This window comes from Salvelinus namaycush, chromosome 10 (genome assembly GCF_016432855.1).
Source record: "Salvelinus namaycush isolate Seneca chromosome 10, SaNama_1.0, whole genome shotgun sequence".
Classification (NCBI taxonomy): domain Eukaryota; kingdom Metazoa; phylum Chordata; class Actinopteri; order Salmoniformes; family Salmonidae; genus Salvelinus; species Salvelinus namaycush.
In genome coordinates, this window is record NC_052316.1 from 34,459,890 (window position 1) to 34,479,506 (window position 19,617).

A 19,617-nucleotide genomic window follows, 5' to 3' on the forward strand; every position below is an offset into this window, starting at 1 on the left:
AGATTGCCTGAAAAGAGAGACAGCCATGATTGAGTGCAAGAATTTTGTTTGTTGTTACATTATTGTATACTGAACAAAATTATGAACACAACATGTAAAGAGTTGGTCCCATGTTTCACGAGCTGAAATAAAAGATACAAGACATTTTCAATTTGCACAAAAAGCATATTTTTCTCAAAATTTGTGCACAAATTTGTTTACATCCCTGCTAGTGAGCGTTTCTCCTTTACCTGACAGGTGTGGCTTATCAAGAAGCATAAACATTATACAGGTGCACCTTGTGCTTGGTACAAAAACTTGTAATGTGCAGTTTTGTCACAACACAATGCCACAGATGTCTTAAGTTTTGAGGGAGCGTGCAATTGGCATGCTGACTGCAGGAATGTCCTCCAGAGCTGTTGCCAGATAATTTCATGTTAATTTCTCTACCATAAGCCACCTCCAACATCGTTTTAGAGAATTTGGCAGTATGTCAAATCAGTCTCACAACCGCAGACCTCGTGTAACCACGCCAGCCCAGGACCTCCACATCCGGCTTCTTCACCTGCACGTTCACCTTTGACCAGCCACCCGAACAGCTGATGAAACTGAGGAGTATTTCTGTCTGTAATAAAGCCCTTTTGTTGGGGAAAACTCATTCTGATTGGTTGGGCCTGCTCCCTAGTGGCTGGGCTTGGCTCCCAAATGGGTGGCCTATGCCCTCCCAGGCCTACTCAAGACTGCACCCCTGCCCAGTCATGAAATCCATAGATTTGGGCATAATGAATTTATTTAAATTGACTGATTTCCTTATATGAATTGTAACTCAGTAAAATCTTTGAAATTGTTGAGTTTATGTTTTTGTGGAGGGGATTTGAAAAGTATTCAGACCCCTTGACTTCATCCAGATTTTGTTACGTTACAGACTTATTCTAAAATTGATTAAATTGTTTTTTTCCCTCATCAATCTACACACAATACCCCATAATGACAAAGCAAAAACTGGTTTTTATAAATTTTAGCAAATTTATTACAAATAAACAGAAATATCACACTTATATAAGTACTCAGACCCTCTACTCAGTACTTTGTTGAAGCACCTTTGGCAACGATTACAGCCTTGAGTCTTCTTGGGTATGACCGAAAAAACTTGGCACACCTGTATTTGGGGAGTTTCTCCCATTCTTCTCTGCAGATCCTCAATCTCTGTCAGGTTGGATGGGGAGTGTCGCTGCACAGCTATTTTCAGGTCTCTCCAGAGATGTTCAATCGGTTTCAAGTTCGGGCTCTGGCAGAGCTACTTAAGGAAATTCAGAGACTTGTCCCGAAGCCACTCTTGCGTTGTCTTGGCTGTGTGCTTGGGATAATTGTCCTGTTGGATGGTGAACCTTCGCCCCAGTCTGAGGTCCTGAGCAATCTGGAGCAGTTTTTCATCAAGGATCTCTCTGTACTTTGATCCGTTCATCTATCCCTCGATCCAGACTAGTCTCCCAGTCCCTGGCGCTGACAAACATCCCCATAGCATGATACTTCCACCACCATGCTTCACCGTAGGGATGGTGCCAGGTTTCCTCCAGACGTGACGTTTGGCATTCCGGCCAAGGAGTTCAATCTTGGTTTCATCAGACCAGAGAATCTTGTTTCTCATGGTCTTAGAGTCTTTAGGTGCCTTTTGGCAAACTCCAAGCGGGCTGTCATGTGCCTTTTACTGAGGAGTGATGGTTGTCCTTCTGGAAGGTTCTCCCATCTCTACAGAGGAATGCGATCTCTGTCAGAGTGACAGTCAGGTTCTTGGTCATCTCCCTGACCAAATAACAGTTCAAAAAAGAGTTCAAAAAAGAGTTAAGAAAATATTTACCAAATAACTAAAGTCAAAAACAATCAAAAGTAACACAATAAAATAACAAGGCTATATATATATAATTTTATGTAACCTTTGTTTAACTAGGCAAGTCAGTTAAGAACAAATTCTTATTTACAATGACAGCCTAGGAAAAGTGGGTTAACTGCCTTGTTCAGGTGCAGAATGACAGATTTTTACCTTGTCAGCTCGGGGATTCGATCCAGCAACCTTTCAGTTACTGGCCCAATGCTCTAACCACTAGGCTACCTGCCGCACCCTATATACAGGGGGTGCCGGTACCGAGTCAATGTGTGGGGGTACAGGTTAGTCGAGGTAATGTGTACATGTAAGTAGGGGTAAAGTGACTATGCATAGATAATAAACAGCGAGTAGCAGCAGTGTAAAATCAAATGGTGGGGGTGTCAATGTAAATTGTCCGGGTGGCCATCTGATTAATTGTTCAGCAGTCTTATGGCTTGGGGGTAGAAGCTGTTAAGGAGCCTTTTGGTACTAGACTTTGCGCTCTGGTACCGCTTGCCATGCGGTAGCAGAGAGAACAGTCTATGACTTGGGTGACTAGAGTCTTCGACAATTTTTTGGGCTTTCCTCTGACACCGCCTAGTATATAGGTTCTGGATGTCAGGAAGCTTGGCCCCAGTGATGTACTGGGCCATATGCACTACCCTCTGTAGCGCCTTATGGTCAGATGCCGAGCAGTTGCCATACCAGGCGGTGATGCAACCGGTCTGGATGCTCTCGATGGTGCAGCTATAGAACTTTTTGAGGATCTGGGTACCCACGCCAAAACTTTTCAGTCTCCTGAGGTGTTGTTGTGCCCTCTTCACGACTGTCTTGGTGTGTTCGGATCATTATAGTTCGTTGGTGATGTGGACACCAAGGAACTAGAAACACTCGAACCGCTCCACTACAGCCTCGTCAATGTTAATGTTAGTGTTTGGCCACGCAGTCGTGGGTGAACAGGGAGTACAGGAGGGGACTAAGCACACACCCCTGAGGGACCCCAGTGTTGAGGATCAATGCGGCAGACGTGTTGTTGCCTACCCTTACCGCCTGGGAGCGGCCTGTCATGAAGTCCAGCATCCAGTTGCAGAGGGAGATGTTTAGTCCCAGGGTCCTTAGCTTAGTGATGAGATTTGTGGGCACTATGGTGTTGAATGCTGAGCTATAGTTAATGAACAGCATTCTCACATAGGTGTTCCTTTTGTCCAGGAAGGAGAAGTGAAAGAGCAGTGCGGGAAAGAGCAGTGTGGAGTGCGATTGAGATTGTGTCATCTGTGGATCTGTTGGGGCAGTAGGGGCATTGGAGTGGGTCTAGGGTATCCAGGATGATGATGTGAGCCATTACCAGCCTTTCAAAGCACTTGATGGCTACTGACGTGAGTGCTACAGGGTGGTAATCATTTAGACAGGTTACCTTCGCTTCCTTGGTCACCCGGGACTATGGTGGTCTGCTTGAAACATGTAGGTATTACAGACTCGGTCAGGGAGAGGTTGAAAATGTCAATGAAGATACTAGCCAGCGCATGCTTTGAGTACACATCCTGGTAATCCGTCTGGCCCCCTGGCTTTGTGAATGTTGACCTGCTTAAAGGTCTTGCTCACATCAGCTACCGAGAGCGTTATCACACTGTCGTCCGGAACAGCTGGTGCTCTCATGCATGCTTCGGTGTTGCTTACCTCGAAGCGAGGACAAAAGGCATTTAGCTCATCTGGTAGGCTCGCGTCACTGGGTAGCTCACGACTGGGTTTCCCTTAGTAGCCCATAATAGGTTTCAAGCCCTGCTACATCTGACGAGTGTCAGAGCCAGTGTAGTAGGATTCAATCTTAATCCTGTATTGACGCTTTGCCTGTATGATGGTTCGTCTGAAGGCAAAGCAGGATTTCTTATAAGCGTCCGGATTAGTGTCCCACTCCTTGAAAGCGGCAGCTCTAGCCTTTAGCTTGATGCGGATGTTGCCTGTAATCCATGGCTTCTGGTTGGGATATTCGAATCCCACCGTACCTTCTCCGCTACGCAATCTGGTTTCCAAGCTGGTCATGGGTGCACCTCAGCCACGCTCAAGGTCCTAAACGATATCTTAACTGCCATTGATTGTAACGGCTTTCGTCCTCTTCGTCTGAGGAGGAGTAGGAAATATCGGACCAATGTGCAGCGTGGTACGTATCCATAATATCTTTTAATAGAATGAATACAAAATACAAAAAAAGAACAAGAGAATCAAAATGAAAACCGAAAACAGTCCCGAATGGTGAAAACACTGAAACGGAAACAACTACCCACAACCCATAGTGGGAAAACAGGCTACCTAAGTATGATTCTCAATCAGAGACAACGATCGATACCTGCCTCTGATTGAGAACCATACTAGGCCAAACACATAGAAATATAACGTACAGAACAAAACATAGAAAAACAACATAGAATGCCCACCCCAACTCACGCCCTGACCAACGTAAAATAAAGACATAAAAAAGGAACTAAGGTCAGAACGTGACATCGATAAGAGACATTACTGTGCAGCCGTATTCATCGACCTGGCCAAGGCTTTCGACTCTGTCAATCACCACATTCTTATCGGCAGACTAAACAGCCTTGGTTTCTAAAATGACTGCCTCGCCTGGTTCACCAACTACTTCTCAGACAGAGTTCAGTGTGTCAAATCGGAGGGCCTGCTGAGCTTCAATGCCATACAACACTCCTTCCGCGGCCTCCAGCTGCTCTTAAATGCAAGTAAAACTAAATGCATGCTCTTCAACCGATCGCTGTCCACACCTGCCCGCCCGCCCGCCCAGCATCACTACTCTGGACGGTTAGACTGTAAATTCTCCTTCCAGACTCACATTAAGCATCTCCAATCCAAAATTAAATCTAGAATCGGCTTCCTATTTTGCAACAAAGCATCCTTCACTCATGCTGCCAAATATACCCTCGTAAAACTGACCATCCTACCGATCCTCGACTTCGGCGATGTCATTTACAAAATAGCCCCCAACACTCTACTCAACAAATTGGATGCAGTCTATCACAGTGCCATCCGTTTTGTCACCAAAGCCCGTTTTATCTCCCTCACTAGCTTTAAGCACCAGCTGTCTGATCAGCTCACAGATCACTGCACCTGTACATAGCCCATCCAACTACCTCATCCCCATACTGCATTTATTTATTTTTGTCACGACTTCCACCGAAGTTGGCTCCTCTCCTTGTTCCGCGGTCGACGTCACCGGCTTTCTAGCCATCGCCGCTCCGTTTTTCATGTATCCATTTGTTTTGTCTTGTTATTTGCACACCTGGTTTTCATTCCCCAATTACACTACATGTATTTATTCCTCTGTTCCCCCTCATGTCTTTGTGGAAGATTGTTTTTGTGTTACGTGTTTTTGAACGCACTAGGCTTGTGTGCGTTTTTCCCGTGTTATTTCACGAAGCCTGTTTTGTATACATTTGATGTGTTGTGACTGTTTTGCACATTCTACATTTTGCCTTGTTGGCTGGAGGTTTTTTGGATGCAGTTGCGTCCGTTTGTACACAATCCTCTGCTCTCCTGCACCTGACTTCAGCACAAGTACTCACACGCCTGACAATCTTGCTCCTTTGCAGCCCTGCATCTCTACTTGCACATTCATCTTCTGCACATCAATCACTCTAGTGTCTAATTGGTATATTGTAATTACTTTGCCACCATGGTCTATTTATTGCATTACCTCCCTTTTCTTACCTCATTTGCACACACTGTATATAGATTTTCTTCAACTGCATTATTGACTGTATGTTTTGTTTATTCCATGTGTAACTCTGTGTTGTTGTATGTGTCGAACTGCTTTGCTTTATTCTTGGCCAGGTCGCAGTTTTAAATGAGAACTTGTTCTCAACTTGCCTACCTGGCTAAATAAAGGTGAAATAAAAAATAAAATAAAAAAATTGTACATACGGTCACTGAAGACGACGTCATCGATGCACTTATTGATGATGACTGAGGTGGTATACTCCTCAATGCCATTGGATGTATCCCGGAACATATTCCAGTCTGTGCTGCAAAACAGTCCTGTAGAGTAGCATCCGCGTCATCTGAGCACTTCCATATTGAGCACATCATTGGCACTTCCTGCTTTAGTTTTTGCATGTAAGCAGGTAATCAGGAGGATAGGATTATTGTTAGATTTTCCAAATGGAGGACGAGGGAGAGCTTTGTATGCGTCTCTGTGTATGGAGTAAAGGTGGTCTAGAGTTTTTTCTCCTCTGATTGCACATGTGAAATGCTGGTAGAAATGAGGTAAAACGGATTTAAATTTGCCTGGATTAAAGTCCCCGGCCACTAGGAGCGCTGCTTCTGGATGAGCATTTTCTTGTTTACTTATGGCCTTATAGAGTTGGTCGAGAGCGGTCTTAGTGCCAGCATCGGTTTGTGGTGGTAAATAGACGGCTACGAATTATATAGATGAGAACTCTCATGGTCGATAGTGTGGTCGACAGTATAAGGTACTCTACCTCAGGCGAGCAATACCTCGAGACTTCTTTAATATTAGACATCGTGCACCAGCTGTTATTGACAAATAGACACACACCCCCGCCCCTTGTCATACCAGACGTAGCTCCTCTGTCCTGTCGATGCATGGAAAATCCCACCAGCTCTATATTATATATGTCGTCGTTCAGCCACGACTCGGTGAAACATACGATGTTACAGTTTTTAATGTCCCGTTGGTAGGATAGTCTTGATCGTACACCATCCATTTTGTTTTCCAATGATTGCACTTTGGCCAATATAACGGATGGTAGAGGAGGTTTACTCACTCACCTACGAATTCTCAGAAGGCAGCCAGACCTACGCCCCCTTTTTCTCTGTCTTTTCTTAACAGATTTGGGCATGTTCCCGAGAAAGTAGTATGTCCTTCACGCCGGACGCGTTAAACTCTTAAGGATCGGACCCTTTTTTTCAATTTTCGCCTAAATGACATACCCAAATCTAACTGCCTGTAGCTCAGGCATTGAAGCAAGGATATGTATACTTTTGACACCATTTGAAAGGAAACACTTTGAAGTTTGTGGAAATGTGACATGAATGTAGGAGAATATAACACATTAGATCTGGTAAAAGAAAATACAAAGAAAAAAACAGCCGTTTAAAAAAAAAATTGTACCATCTTTGAAATGCAAGAGAAAGGCCATAATGTATTATTCCAGCACAGGCGCAATTTAGATTTTGACAACTAGATGGCAGCAGTTTATGTGCAAAGTTTTAGACTGATCCAATGAACCATTTCATTTATGTTCAAAATGTTGTATCAAGACTGACCAAATGTGCCTAATTGGTTTATTAATACATTTTCATGTTCATAACTGTGCACTCTCCTCAAACAATAGCATGGTATTCTTCACTGTAATAGCTACTGTAAATTGGACAGTGCAGTTAGATTAACAAGAATTTAAGTTCTCTGCCAATATCAGATATATTTATGTCCTGGGAAATGTTCTTGTTACTTACAACTTCATGCTAATCGCTTAGCCTACGTTAGGTCAACCGTCCCGTGAGGGACCCACCGATCTTAAAGAAAAATCTTTGTCCAGTTCAAGGTGAGTAATCGCTGTTCTGATGTCCCAAAGTAGTTTTCCATCATAAGAGATGATAGCAGCAACATTATGTACAAAATAAGTTTAAAAAACATGTTACAAACAATGTGAAAAAACTAACAAAATAGCACAGTTGGTTAAGAAACCGTAAAATGGCAGCCATCCCCTTTGGCACCATTCTAAATCTATCAAAGATAAATGGAAACAAGATGCACCTCAGCTCAATTTCGAGTCTCATAGCAAAGGGTCTGAATACTTGTGTAAATAAGGTATTTCTGTTTTATATTTTTTTGAAATTTACAAAAATTCTAAAAACCTGTTTTCGCTTTGTCATTATGGGATATTGTTTGTAGTTTGATGAGGAAAAAACAAACAATTTAATCCATTTTAGAATAAGGCTGTAACGTAACAAATGTGGAAGATGTCAAGAGGTCTGAATACTTCTGTTGTAGTGCACTCAAACAGTATACTACAATGATCTGTTGTCATACATATTATGAACCGACCCAAACATACTCCAGCCAGATTCATCCACTGTAATGTCTCCATCCAAAATGGCATCGTATTCCCTATTTAGTGCATTATTTTTGACCAGGGCCCATAGGGCTATGGTGAAAAGTAGTGAACTATATAGAGAATAGGGTACCATTTAGGAAGCATTCTATAGCATGTTTGGAGCAGCCACGCTTTGTGTGGTGTGTTGACACTTTGTGTGGTGTGTTGACTCTTCTCTGTGAAAACAAGATGTGCTCTTTAATTTAATTTGGCCATGAAATGTTACTGACTGTGTGTGAAGAATTGATTTAGGGGTAACATGCCTCCCCCTTCACGTCACCCCACATGAATACCTCTCTGTCTTCTGTCTCACACACACACACAATACACACACACACACCATATAATACACTCCTTCCGGCTCCCCCATTCTCAAAAAATGGGAGGGTGTTCCATGCATTGTGATTGGCTGTTGGCTGGCCATTGGCAGGAGTGGAGGAGACACACCCAGCTGACATGTGGATGTGATTAGACTATAGCACAGCTGTGATGTCATCTCAGACTGCCTCCTCCCACACACAGACACTAGCATCGTTCATCTGTCAAAACACACACACACACACCATGAATATGCCTTAGTCTAGCATAAACAATGCGTATACCAAACACACCTTCCTAATATTGAGTTGCACCCCCCCCCCCCCCCCCCCCTGTTTGCCCTCACAACAGCCTCAATTAGTCAGAACATGGACTCTACAAGGTGTTGAAAGCGTTCCATAGGGATGCAGGCCCATGTTGACTCCAATGCTTCCCACAGTTGTTTCAAGTTGGTTGGATGTCCTTTGGGTGGTGGACCATTCTTGATTCACACGGGAAACTGATGAGCATGAAAAACCCAGCAGCGTTGCAGTTCTTGACACAAACCAGTGTGCCTGGCACCTACTACCATACCCCGTTCAAAGGCACTTAAACCTTTTGTCTTGCCAATTCACCCTCTGAATGGCACACATACACAATCCATGTCCCAGAAGGATTAAAAATACTTATTTAATCTGTCTCCTCCCCTTCATCTACACTGATTGAAGTGGATTTAACAAGTTACATCAATAAGGGATCATAGCATTCACCTGGTCAGTCCATGTCATGGAAAGAGCAGGTGTTTTTAATATTTCATATACTCAGTGTATAATGGAGCTTTCCAAACACATGCACTGTATTCAAAACAATGAAAGACAGCATTCAACTGTCAATTTAAGCAACCATTACTCCCTAAAACTCCACAGACAGTCATCCTGTAAGACCATGGGTAAGGCACTCTTTAGACCACGTGTCAAATCAATTTCATGGAGAGCCCAGTGTCTGCTTGCTTTCACTCCCCCCTTGTACTTGATTGATGTATTAAGGTATTACTTAGTAAGGAACTTTCCTCACCTGGTTGTCTTAATTGAAAGGAAAACCCTGCAGCCACTAGGCCCTCCATGGAATGAGTTTGACACCCCTGCGTTAGACTGGCCCTATACTGCTTTTTGCAGTGTTTAGGACTAAGCCATTTCATTATATCCAGTCACAAAGGAATATCACACTTCTGACCCTAGACTGACTCCAATCACCTACTATTAACACCTGACTTCTGACCCTCTGGCTCAGTCACATCACTTTGAACTGTTATTCTGATTGACCAGAGCTCTTGCAGACAATGCTGCACCTCTCCTCAAAGCCCGCGTATGTCGCCGTTTCTCCACCATATCACCTCTCATTCTCTCTTCCTCCCCCCTCTCGGTTCCCGTTCCCAGCCCTGCTGTCTCTCTCTCTCTCCACTCCCCCCATCTTTCTTCTATAGGCTACAGCACAAGTAGAAGAAAAAAATCCAGCTAAAAGCTTTTCCGGTCTGCTAGACTTAATTTCCTCTAAAGACGTCTCTCGCAGAGAGGAGAGGAGGACGCACACAGGCAGACTGACAGACCAACGGTTGGAGTTGCACCGGCGGTCACCGAGAAGACTAATCTTCACTCTGCTCTTGTACTGAAGGATATGGTTTCTTTAGGAGGGGTATGAACCGCGGAGCAGTGCTTCTCGGCGGCCTGTGCCGGGAAACGTGTCCGCCGTGGGTGTGAGGGAGAGCGGAATGGTCTGCCTGGACGGAACGCACTGGTCTCGCACGGCCGCTCCAGTCTCCAGTATCCACGCGCTCCCGACTGCGCCAACCGAGCGCCGCTCGGTCCATAGCGGTGTGATTTGTTTCACGGACCGCCTCAAAAACATTGGGCATCCCACTTGTCTTTTATCAGTTACATAATTGAAACTGAATGTATGTGTCGCTCCCGTAACCCGGACTGATTCTCAGGCGGGGAGGCAGAGGTAAGTGTGACACTGTGTGTGTGCGCCTGTGCTGGATCCAGGGGCAGGGCTGTCTGTCTGTCTGTAACCGATCTACCCGCCGAGTGGACCGGACTGGACTGGTTGTACTAGTGCATTAATTAACCACGGGCCAGCCCAACGTGAACCCTGGGTGGAAACCCGAGTCCAACGGGCAATGAGGGGAACAGCTTTGCCTCTCTCTTTTTTTCTCTGGCCCTCGGTCTGATCTTTTTGTGTTTCTGCCAGAAGCATCTGGAAAGGATAACACGGGGATCCATCCACTCCCCCAGAAAGTAGACTGGAGAATAAATCACATCCTGGATGGAGGAGCATCCTAACTTCTAGAAATGATGGATACAGTTGTCTCGAATTCCAGCTTTATGCTCATGGCCTACTGCTAATAGAGGTGTAAATTATGGGATTGAAAACTGGGTTTTATTCTTTATAATAATAACCTACAACTGGAAGTGTTTGTTAAGTTATTACACTGTTACTAATGACTTCCATTGTTGTTTAGTTATTACAGTTTTTCATTTCTTTCATTTTGCCATTGGATTGGCAATGACCTATTCACTCTGGCCACCAATGCATGATAAGGATAACTGGATAACTGTGGTCCTCGCTCTCCATCGATTTTAGACCGAGTTGAAGGAATACAACATCCTTTTCCCTAACTCTGAAACCACAACAAGTTGAAATCACTAAGCCTCTGTGACATGTCCTTGTATCCAGGCAACAGAATGTAACTGTAACTACCTTCTCCTTTTCTCTAACTTCTAAACAGTACGTTGAAACTACACATGCAGTGAAGATGTGTGCTGCCAGGTTCAGTAGCAGCAGTAGCGTCAACGGCTGTGGGGGCGTTGGTGACCGGGATGAGACCACTACTAATGGACCCGGTACGGGCCCGGCCACCACATCCCGCATGCTGGACTGGTCCGAGGAGGGCACCCGCATCCTCCACAGCCTGGAGATTGGAACGGTCATGACCGTGTTCTACCAGAAGAAGTCCCAGCGACCGGAGAGGAGGACCTTCCAGATACGACAGGACACTAGACAGATAGCGTGGAGCCGCAACCCTGACAAGATAGAGGGAGAGAGTGAGTATAAGTCAATGTCCCAAATGGCACCCTATTCCCTATATAGTGTACTACTTTTGACCAGAGCCCATAGGGTTCTGCTCAAAAGTAATGCACTATATAGGGAATAGGATGCCATTGGGGACACATCCTAAATGTTAGTGACAGTCGTGTACTACTTGTCTATTACATAGAACCTGGTGGTGCAGATCACTTGGCCTCATGTCTACACAACAACACACACCAGACAGGCACTATTTGCATCTCCCCTCAACTATCCCTCCCTCTGTCACTTACATCCTCTGTAACCATAACAACCAATGTGTCTGTCTCCAAGTCTTTCACTTTGTACTGTATAGTGTGTGCGGATTTTGTGGGATAAGCATAGCAGCCTACCATGCTCTCCCATTGGCAGACAGCTGATATAAATAGAATAGAATAAAAATGAATACATGGTGCTCTATGAGGGTGTGTTGTGCTGACCCTGCCTGCTATAACTTTCACTCCACTGTCACCGTTTGACAGCTAGGTCATGAACCTCTGACCCTCATTAGCTGTGACCCCTAGCTGTCAGCTGTCCAGTTACAGTAGCTCCTCAGAGAACATGCTGGGGCCACATGGAGCCCTATGAGTTGGCCAGTCACCACCCAGCCCTGTGCTTCCTGTCTGTTGTCCTTGGAGACTGGAGCTGTACAGAGCCGGGATGGTGGATTGAGTGGCAGTGGCATACTTAGCTGACTAGGATATTGTTTTGGTGGGAGGTAGGCTGAGCCATGGTTAGGTTATGTGTCTGGGCTGGGCGTGTATTATATTGTCTGGGCCTGGCTGTATTGTGTGGGATCTGTTCTGTACAGACTGAAAGAGGATCTATTATAATGTCTGTTAACCAGACAGGAGAGATAATAGACTTAGAATCCACATAGAGAACTTTCTCTTTGCATACAACTGAAGAGGAGTAGAAGATGCTCAACCAGCATGATCAAAAAATCATATGGAAATAGGCGTGACACTCACAATTGAATACTTGATACTTTATTATCTACTTTGAGTTCCCTATACAGAAACCACATATATATACTCTACAGATATATGGTTGTCAAATAAAGCTGAAAGATTCAGGTTGTGACAAACATTGGTCTTGTTGTCGTTGACATGCATGCACAAATCAAATCAAATGTTATTTGTCACATACACATGGTTAGCAGATGTTAATGCGAGTGTAGCGAAATGCTTGTGCTTCTAGTTCCGACAATGCAGTAATAACCAACGAGTAATCTAACCTAACAATTCCACAACTACTACCTTATACACACAAGTGTAAAGGGATAAAGAATATGTACATAAAGATATATGAATGAGTGATGGTACAGAACGGCATAGGCAAGATGCAGTAGATGGTATAGAGTACAGTATATACATCTGAGATGAGTAATGTAGGGTATATAAACATAAAGTGGCATAGTTTAAAGTGGCTAGTGATACATGTATTACATATAGATGGCAAGATGGAGTAGATGATATAGAGTACAGTATATAGATATACATATGAGATGAGTAATGTAGGGTATGTAAACATTATACTGTATTAAGTGGCATTGTTTAAAGTGTATAGTGATACATTTTTACATAAATTTCCATCAATTCCCATTATTAAAGTGGCTGGAGTTGAGTCAGTATGTTGGCAGCGGCCACTAAATGTTAGTGGTGGCTGTTTAACAGTCTGATGGCCTTGAGATAGAAGCTGTTTTTCAGTCTCTCGGTCCCTGCTTTGATGCACCTGTACTGACCTCGCCTTCTGGATGATAGCGGGGTGAACAGGCAGTGGCTCGGGTGGTTGTTGTCCTTGATGATCTTTATGGCCTTCCTGTGACATCGGGTGGTGTAGGTGTCCTGGAGGCCAGGTAGTTTGCCCCCGGTGATGCGTTGTGCAGACCTCACTACCCTCTGGAGAGCCTTACGGTTGTGGGCGGAGCAGTTGCCGTACCAGGCGGTGATACAGCCCGACAGGATGCTCTCGATTGTGCATCTGTAGAAGTTTGTGAGTGCTTTTGGTGACAAGCCGAATTTCTTCAGCCTCCTGAGGTTGAAGAGGCGCTGCTGCGCCTTCTTCACAACGCTGTCTGTGTGGGTGGACCAATTCAGTTTGTCCGTGATGTGTACACCGAGGAACTTAAAACTTACTACCCTCTCCACTACTGTCTCGTCGATGTGGATAGGGGGGTGCTCCCTCTGCTGTTTCCTGAAGTCCACAATCATCTCCTTTGTTTTGTTGACGTTGAGTGTGAGGTTATTTTCCTGACACCACACTCCGAGGGCCCTCACCTCCTCCCTGTAGGCCGTCTTGTCGTTGTTGGTAATCAAGCCTACCACTGTAGTGTCGTCCACAAACTTGATGATTGAGTTGGAGACGTGCATGGCCACGCAGTCGTGGGTGAACAGGGAGTACAGGAGAGGGCTCAGAACGCACCCTTGTGGGGCCCCAGTGTTGAGGATCAGCGGGGTGGAGATGTTGTTACCTACCCTCACCACCTGGGTGCGGCCCGTCAGGAAGTCCAGTACCCAGTTGCACAGGGCGGGGTCGAGACCCAGGGTCTCGAGCTTGATGACGAGTTTGGAGGGTACTATGGTGTTAAATGCTGAGCTGTAGTCGATGAACAGCATTCTCACATAGGTATTCCTCTTGTCCAGATGGGTTAGGGCAGTGTGCAGTGTGGTTGCGATTGCGTCGTCTGTGGACCTATTGGGTCGGTAAGCAAATTGGAGTGGGTCTAGGGTGTCAGGTAGGGTGGAGGTGGTCCTTGACTAGTCTCTCAAAGCACTTCATGATGACGGAATTCAGTGCTACGGGGCGGTAGTCGTTTAGCTCAGTTACCTTAGCTTTCTTGGGAACAGGAACAATGGTGGCCCTCTTGAAGCATGTGGGAACAGCAGACTGGGATAAGGATTGATTGAATATGTCTGTAAACACACCAGCCAGCTGGTCTGCGCATGCTCTGAGGACGCGGCTGGGAATGCCGTCTGGGCCTGCGGCCTTGTGAGGGTTAACACGTTTAAATGTTTTACGCACCTCGGCTGCAGTGAAGGAGAGCCCGCAGGTTTTGGTAGCAGGCCGTGTCAGTGGCACTGTATTGTCCTCAAAGCGAGCAAAAAAGTTATTTAGTCTGTCTGGGAGCAAGACATCCTGGTCCGCGACGGGGCTGGTTTTCTTTTTGTAATCCGTGATTGACTGTAGACCCTGCCACATACCTCTTGTGTCTGAGCTGTTGAATTGCGACTCTACTTCGTCTCTATACTGACGCTTAGCTTGTTTGATTGCCTTGCGGAGGGAATAGCTACACTGTTTGTATTCGGTCATGTTTCCGGTCACCTTGCCCTGGTTAAAAGCAGTGGTTCGCGCTTTCAGTTTCACACGAATGCTGCCATCAATCCACGGTTTCTGGTTTGGGAATGTTTTAATCGTTGCTGTGGGTATTACGTCGCCGATGCACTTTCTAATGAACTCGCTCACCGAATCAGCGTATTCGTCAATGTTGTTGTTGGACGCAATGCGGAACATATCCCAATCCATGTGATCGAAGCAGTCTTGAAGCGTGGAATCAGATTGGTCGGACCAGCGTTGAACAGACCTGAGCGCTGGAGCTTCTTGTTTTAGTTTCTGTTTGTAGGCTGGAAGCAACAAAATGGAGTCGTGGTCAGCTTTTCCGAAAGGAGGGCGGGGGAGGGCCTTATATGCGTCACGGAAGTTAGAATAACAATGATCCAGGGTTTTACCAGCCCTGGTAGCACAATCAATATGCTGATAGAATTTAGGGAGTTTTGTTTTCAGATTAGCCTTGTTAAAATCCCCAGCTACGATGAATGCAGCCTCAGGGTGTGTGGTTTCCAGTTTACATAGAGTCAGATAAAGTTCGTTCAGGGCCGTCGATGTGTCTGCTTGGGGGGGAATATATATGGCTGTGATTATAATCGAAGAGAATTCCCTTGGTAGATAATGCGGTCGACATTTGATTGTGAGGAATTCTAAGTCAGGTGAACAGAATGACTTGAGTTCCTGTATGTTGTTATGATCACACCACGTCTCATTGATCATAAGGCATACCCCCCCGCCCCTCTTCTTACCAGAAAGATGTTTGTTTCTGTCGGCGCGATGCGTGAAGAAACCAGCTGGCTGCACCGACTCCGTTAGCGTCTCTCGAGTGAGCCATGTTTCTGTGAAGCAAAGAACGTTACAGTCTCTGATGTCTCTCTGGAATGCTACCCTTGCTCGGATTTCATCAACCTTGTTGTTAAGTGACTGGACATTGGCGAGTAGTATGCTCGGGAGCGGTGCGCGATGTGCCCGTCTCCGAAGCCTGACCAGAAGACCGCTTCGTTTGCCCCTTTTACGGCGTCGTTGTTTAGGGTCGCCGGCTGGGATCAGATCCATTGTACTGGGTGGAAGGCAAAACACAGGATCCGCTTCGGGAGAGTCATATTCCTGGTCGTAATGATAGTGAGTTGACGTTGCTCTTATATTCAGTAGTTCCTCCCGACTGTATGTAATGAAACCTAAGATTACCTGGGGTACCAATGTAAGAAATAACACGTAAAAAAACAAAATACTGCATAGTTTCCTAGGAACGCGAAGCGAGGCGGCCATCTCTGTCGGCGCCGGAACACATAATCTGCACCTCTCTCTCTCTCTCTCTCTCTCTCTCTCTCTCTCTCTCGCTCTCGCTCTCGCTCTCGCTCTCGCTCTCTCTCTCTTTCTCTCTCGCTCTCTCACTCTCTCACACTCTTTCTCTTTCTGTCTCTCTCTCAGTAAAAGCGTGTGTAGGTGTGGTTTATACACTATATATACAAAAGTATGTGGACACCCCTTCGATTAGTGGAATCGACTATTTCAGCCACACCCGTTGCTGACAGGTGTATATTCGAGCACACCGCCATGCAATCTCTGCAGACAAACATTGACAGTAGAATGGCCTTACTGAAGAGCTCAGTGACTTTCAACGTCGCACTGTCATAGGATGCCACCTTTCCAACAAGTCAATTCATCAAATGTCTGCCCTGCTAGAGCTGCCCCGGTCAACTGTAAGTGCTGTTATTGTGAAGTGGAAACATCTAGGAGCAACAACGGCTCAGCTGGCAAGTGGTAGGCCACCCACAGAACGGGACCGCTGAAGCGCGTAATGCATTAAAATTGTCGGTCCTTGGTTGCAACACTCACTACCGAGTTCCAAACTGCCTCTGGAAGCAACGTCAGCACAAGAACTGTTCATCGGGCGCTTCATGAAATGGGTTTCCATGGCCGAGCAGCCACACACAAGCCTAAGATCACCATGCGCAATGCCAAGCATTTGCTGGAGTGGTGTAAAGCTCGCTGCCAGTGGACTCTGGAGCAGTGGAAACACATTCTCTGGAGTGATGAATCACGCTTCACCATCTGGCAGTCCGACGGACGAATCTGGGTTTGCCTGAATGCATACTGCCAACTGTAATTTTTGGTGGAGGAGGATTAATGGTCTGGGGCTGTTTTTCTTGGTTCGGGCTAGGCCCCATAGTTCCAGTGAAGGGAAATCTTAACGCTACATCATACAATGACATTCTAGACGATTCTGTGCTTCCATATTTGTGGCAACAGTTTGGGGAAGGCCCTTTCCTGTTTCAGCATGACATTGCCCCCGTGCAGAAAGTGAGGTCCATACAGAAATGGTTTGTCGAGATCGGTGTGGAAGAACTTGACTGGCCTGCAGAGAGCCCTGACCTCAACCCCATCAAACACCTTTGGGATGAATTGGAACGCTGACTGCAAGCCAGGCCTAATAGCCCAACATCAGTGCCTGACTTCACTAATGCTTTTGTGACTGAATGGAAGCAAGTCCCTGCAGCAATGTTCCAACATCTAGTGGAAAGCCTTCCCAGATGAATGGAGGCTGTTATAGCAGCAAAGGGGGACGAACTCCATATTAATGCCCATAATTTTGGAATGAGATGTTCAATGAGCAGGTGTCCACATACTTTTGGTCATGTTGTGTATCTGATAGTAGCCACACACACTGACAGTATCTTGTGGTTTTGCTTGAGAGCCTTGTTAATCATTCATGATCATAAACCGTATTATGCTCAGAACAGAATCTATTGTTAGCTATCTTGGTGTGTGTGTTTGCTACTGTGCTGCTATATTCCACTGGCTGGCCGTCTCAAGTCTTTCTCCTTCTTACACATGCACTCACACACACGCACTCATAATTCTACCCCGCACCCCACTCCTCCTCTTTACAAACATATTCCGCCATAATCCTACAACCCCCCCATAGGGAGTAACATTCCTGGAACTGTGAGTCTCCACTTCTCTATTCAGCTCTCCAACACTCTCTCCTTTACCCTGCTCTCCCTCCCTCCCTTTCTCCTTTCCTCTGCTCTCCCTCCCTCCCTTTCTCCTTTCCTCTGCTCTCACTCCCTCCCTTTCTCCTTTCCTCTGCTCTCCCTCCCTCCCTTTCTCCTTTCCTCTGCTCTCCCTCCCTCCCTTTCTCCTTTCCCCTGCTCTCCCTCCCTCCCTTTCTCCTTTCCCCTGCTCTTCCTCCATCCCTTTCTCCTTTCCTCTGCTCTCCCTCCCTCACTTTCTCCTTTCCCCTGCTCTCCCTCCCTCCCTTTCTCCTTTCCTCTGCTCCTCCTCCCTCCCTTTCTCCTTTCCCCTGCTCTCCCTCCCTCACTTTCTCCTTTCTTCTGCTCTCCCTCCCTCCCTTTCTCCTTTCCCCTGCTCTCCCTCCCTCCCTTTCTCCTCCCCTCTGCTCTACCTCCCTCACTTTCTCCTTTCCCCTGCTCTCCCTCCCTCCCTTTCTCCTTTCCCCTGCTCTCCCTCCCTCACTTTCTCCTTTCTTCTGCTCTCCCTCCCTCCCTTTCTCCTTTCCCCTGCTCTCCCTCCCTCCCTTTCTCCTCCCCTCTGCTCTACCTCCCTCACTTTCTCCTTTCCCCTGCTCTCCCTCCCTCACTTTCTCCTTTCCCCTGCTCTCCCTCCCTCACTTTCTCCTTTCCTCTGCTCTCCCTCCCTCCCCTTCTCCTTTCCCCTGCTCTCCCTCCCTCCCTTTCTCCTCCCCTCTGCTCTACCTCCCTCACTTTCTCCTTTCCCCTGCTCTCCCTCCCTCACTTTCTCCTTCCCTCTGCTCTCCTCCCTCACTTTCTCCTTTCCTCTGCTCTCCCTCCCTCCCTTTCTCCTTTCCTCTGCTCTCCCTCCCTCCCTTTCTCCTTTCCCCTGCTCTCCCTCCCTCCCTTTCTCCTTTCCCCTGCTCCCCTCCCTCACTTTCTCCTTCCCTCTGCTCTCCTCCCTCACTTTCTCCTTTCCTCTGCTCTCCCTCCCTCCCTTTCTCCTTTCCTCTGCTCTCCCTCCCTCCCTTTCTCCTTTCCCCTGCTCTCCCTCCCTCACTTCTCCTTCCCTCTGCTCTCCCTCCCTCACTTTCTCCTTCCCTCTGCTCTCCCTCCCTCACTTTCTCCTTCCCTCTGCTCCCCTCCCTCACTTTTTCCTTCCCTCTGCTCTCCCTCCCTCACTTTCTCCTTCCCTCTGCTCTACCTCCCTCACTTTCTCCTTCCCTCTGCTCTCCCTCCCTCACTTTCTCCTTTCCCCTGCTCTACCTCACTTTCTCCTTCCCTCTGCTCTCCCTCCTTCACTTTCTCCTTCCCTCTGCTCTCCCTCCCTCACTTTCTCCTTCACTCTGCTCTCCATCCCTCCCTTCTCCTTCCCTCTGCTCTCCCTCCCTCACTTTCTCCTTCCCTCTGCTCTCCCTCCCTCCCTTTCTTCTTTCCCCTGTTCTCCCTCCCTCACTTTCTCCTTCCCTCTGCTCTACCTCCCTCTCCTTTCCCCGGTTCTCCCTCCCTCACTTTCTCCTTCCCTCTGCTACCCCTTCCTCTCCTTTCCCCGGCTCTCCCTCCCTCACTTTCTCCTTTTCTCTGCTATCCCTCCCTCCCTCTCTCCTTTGCCCTGCCCTGCCCTGCCCTCCCTCCCTCCCTCCCTCCCTCCCTCCCTCCCTCCCTCCCTCCCTCCCTCCCTCCCTCCCTCCCTCCCTCCCTCCCTCTGCTATCCCTCCCTCTCTTCTTTCCCCTGCTCTTACTCTCATTCCCCCTGCTCTCCCTCCTTCCCTCACTCTCGATCTCCCCTGTTATCCCTCACTCTCTACCTTCCCTGCTGTCCCTCCTTCCCTCTCTCCTTCCCCCTACTCTTCCTCACTCGCTAACCCTCCCCTCACCTGCTCTCCATCACTCTCTCCTTTCCTCTGCTCTCCTTTCCTCACTCTCT

At 46.8% G+C, this 19,617-nt stretch overlaps 1 protein-coding gene across 1 annotated transcript in view; it reads left to right on the top strand.

Annotated features, from left to right (window-relative positions):
* Positions 1-9,898: 9,898 nt before the first annotated feature.
* The window catches only part of LOC120054971 (1-phosphatidylinositol 4,5-bisphosphate phosphodiesterase gamma-1-like), a 64,299-nt gene continuing 54,580 nt past the window's right edge, over positions 9,899-19,617 (top strand). Inside the window, exons 1-2 of the mRNA XM_039002770.1 lie at positions 9,899-10,266; positions 11,051-11,366. Of these exons, the coding sequence (XP_038858698.1) occupies positions 11,078-11,366 (289 nt within the window). The 5' untranslated portion in view covers positions 9,899-10,266; positions 11,051-11,077. The remainder of the gene's footprint in view (positions 10,267-11,050; positions 11,367-19,617) is intronic.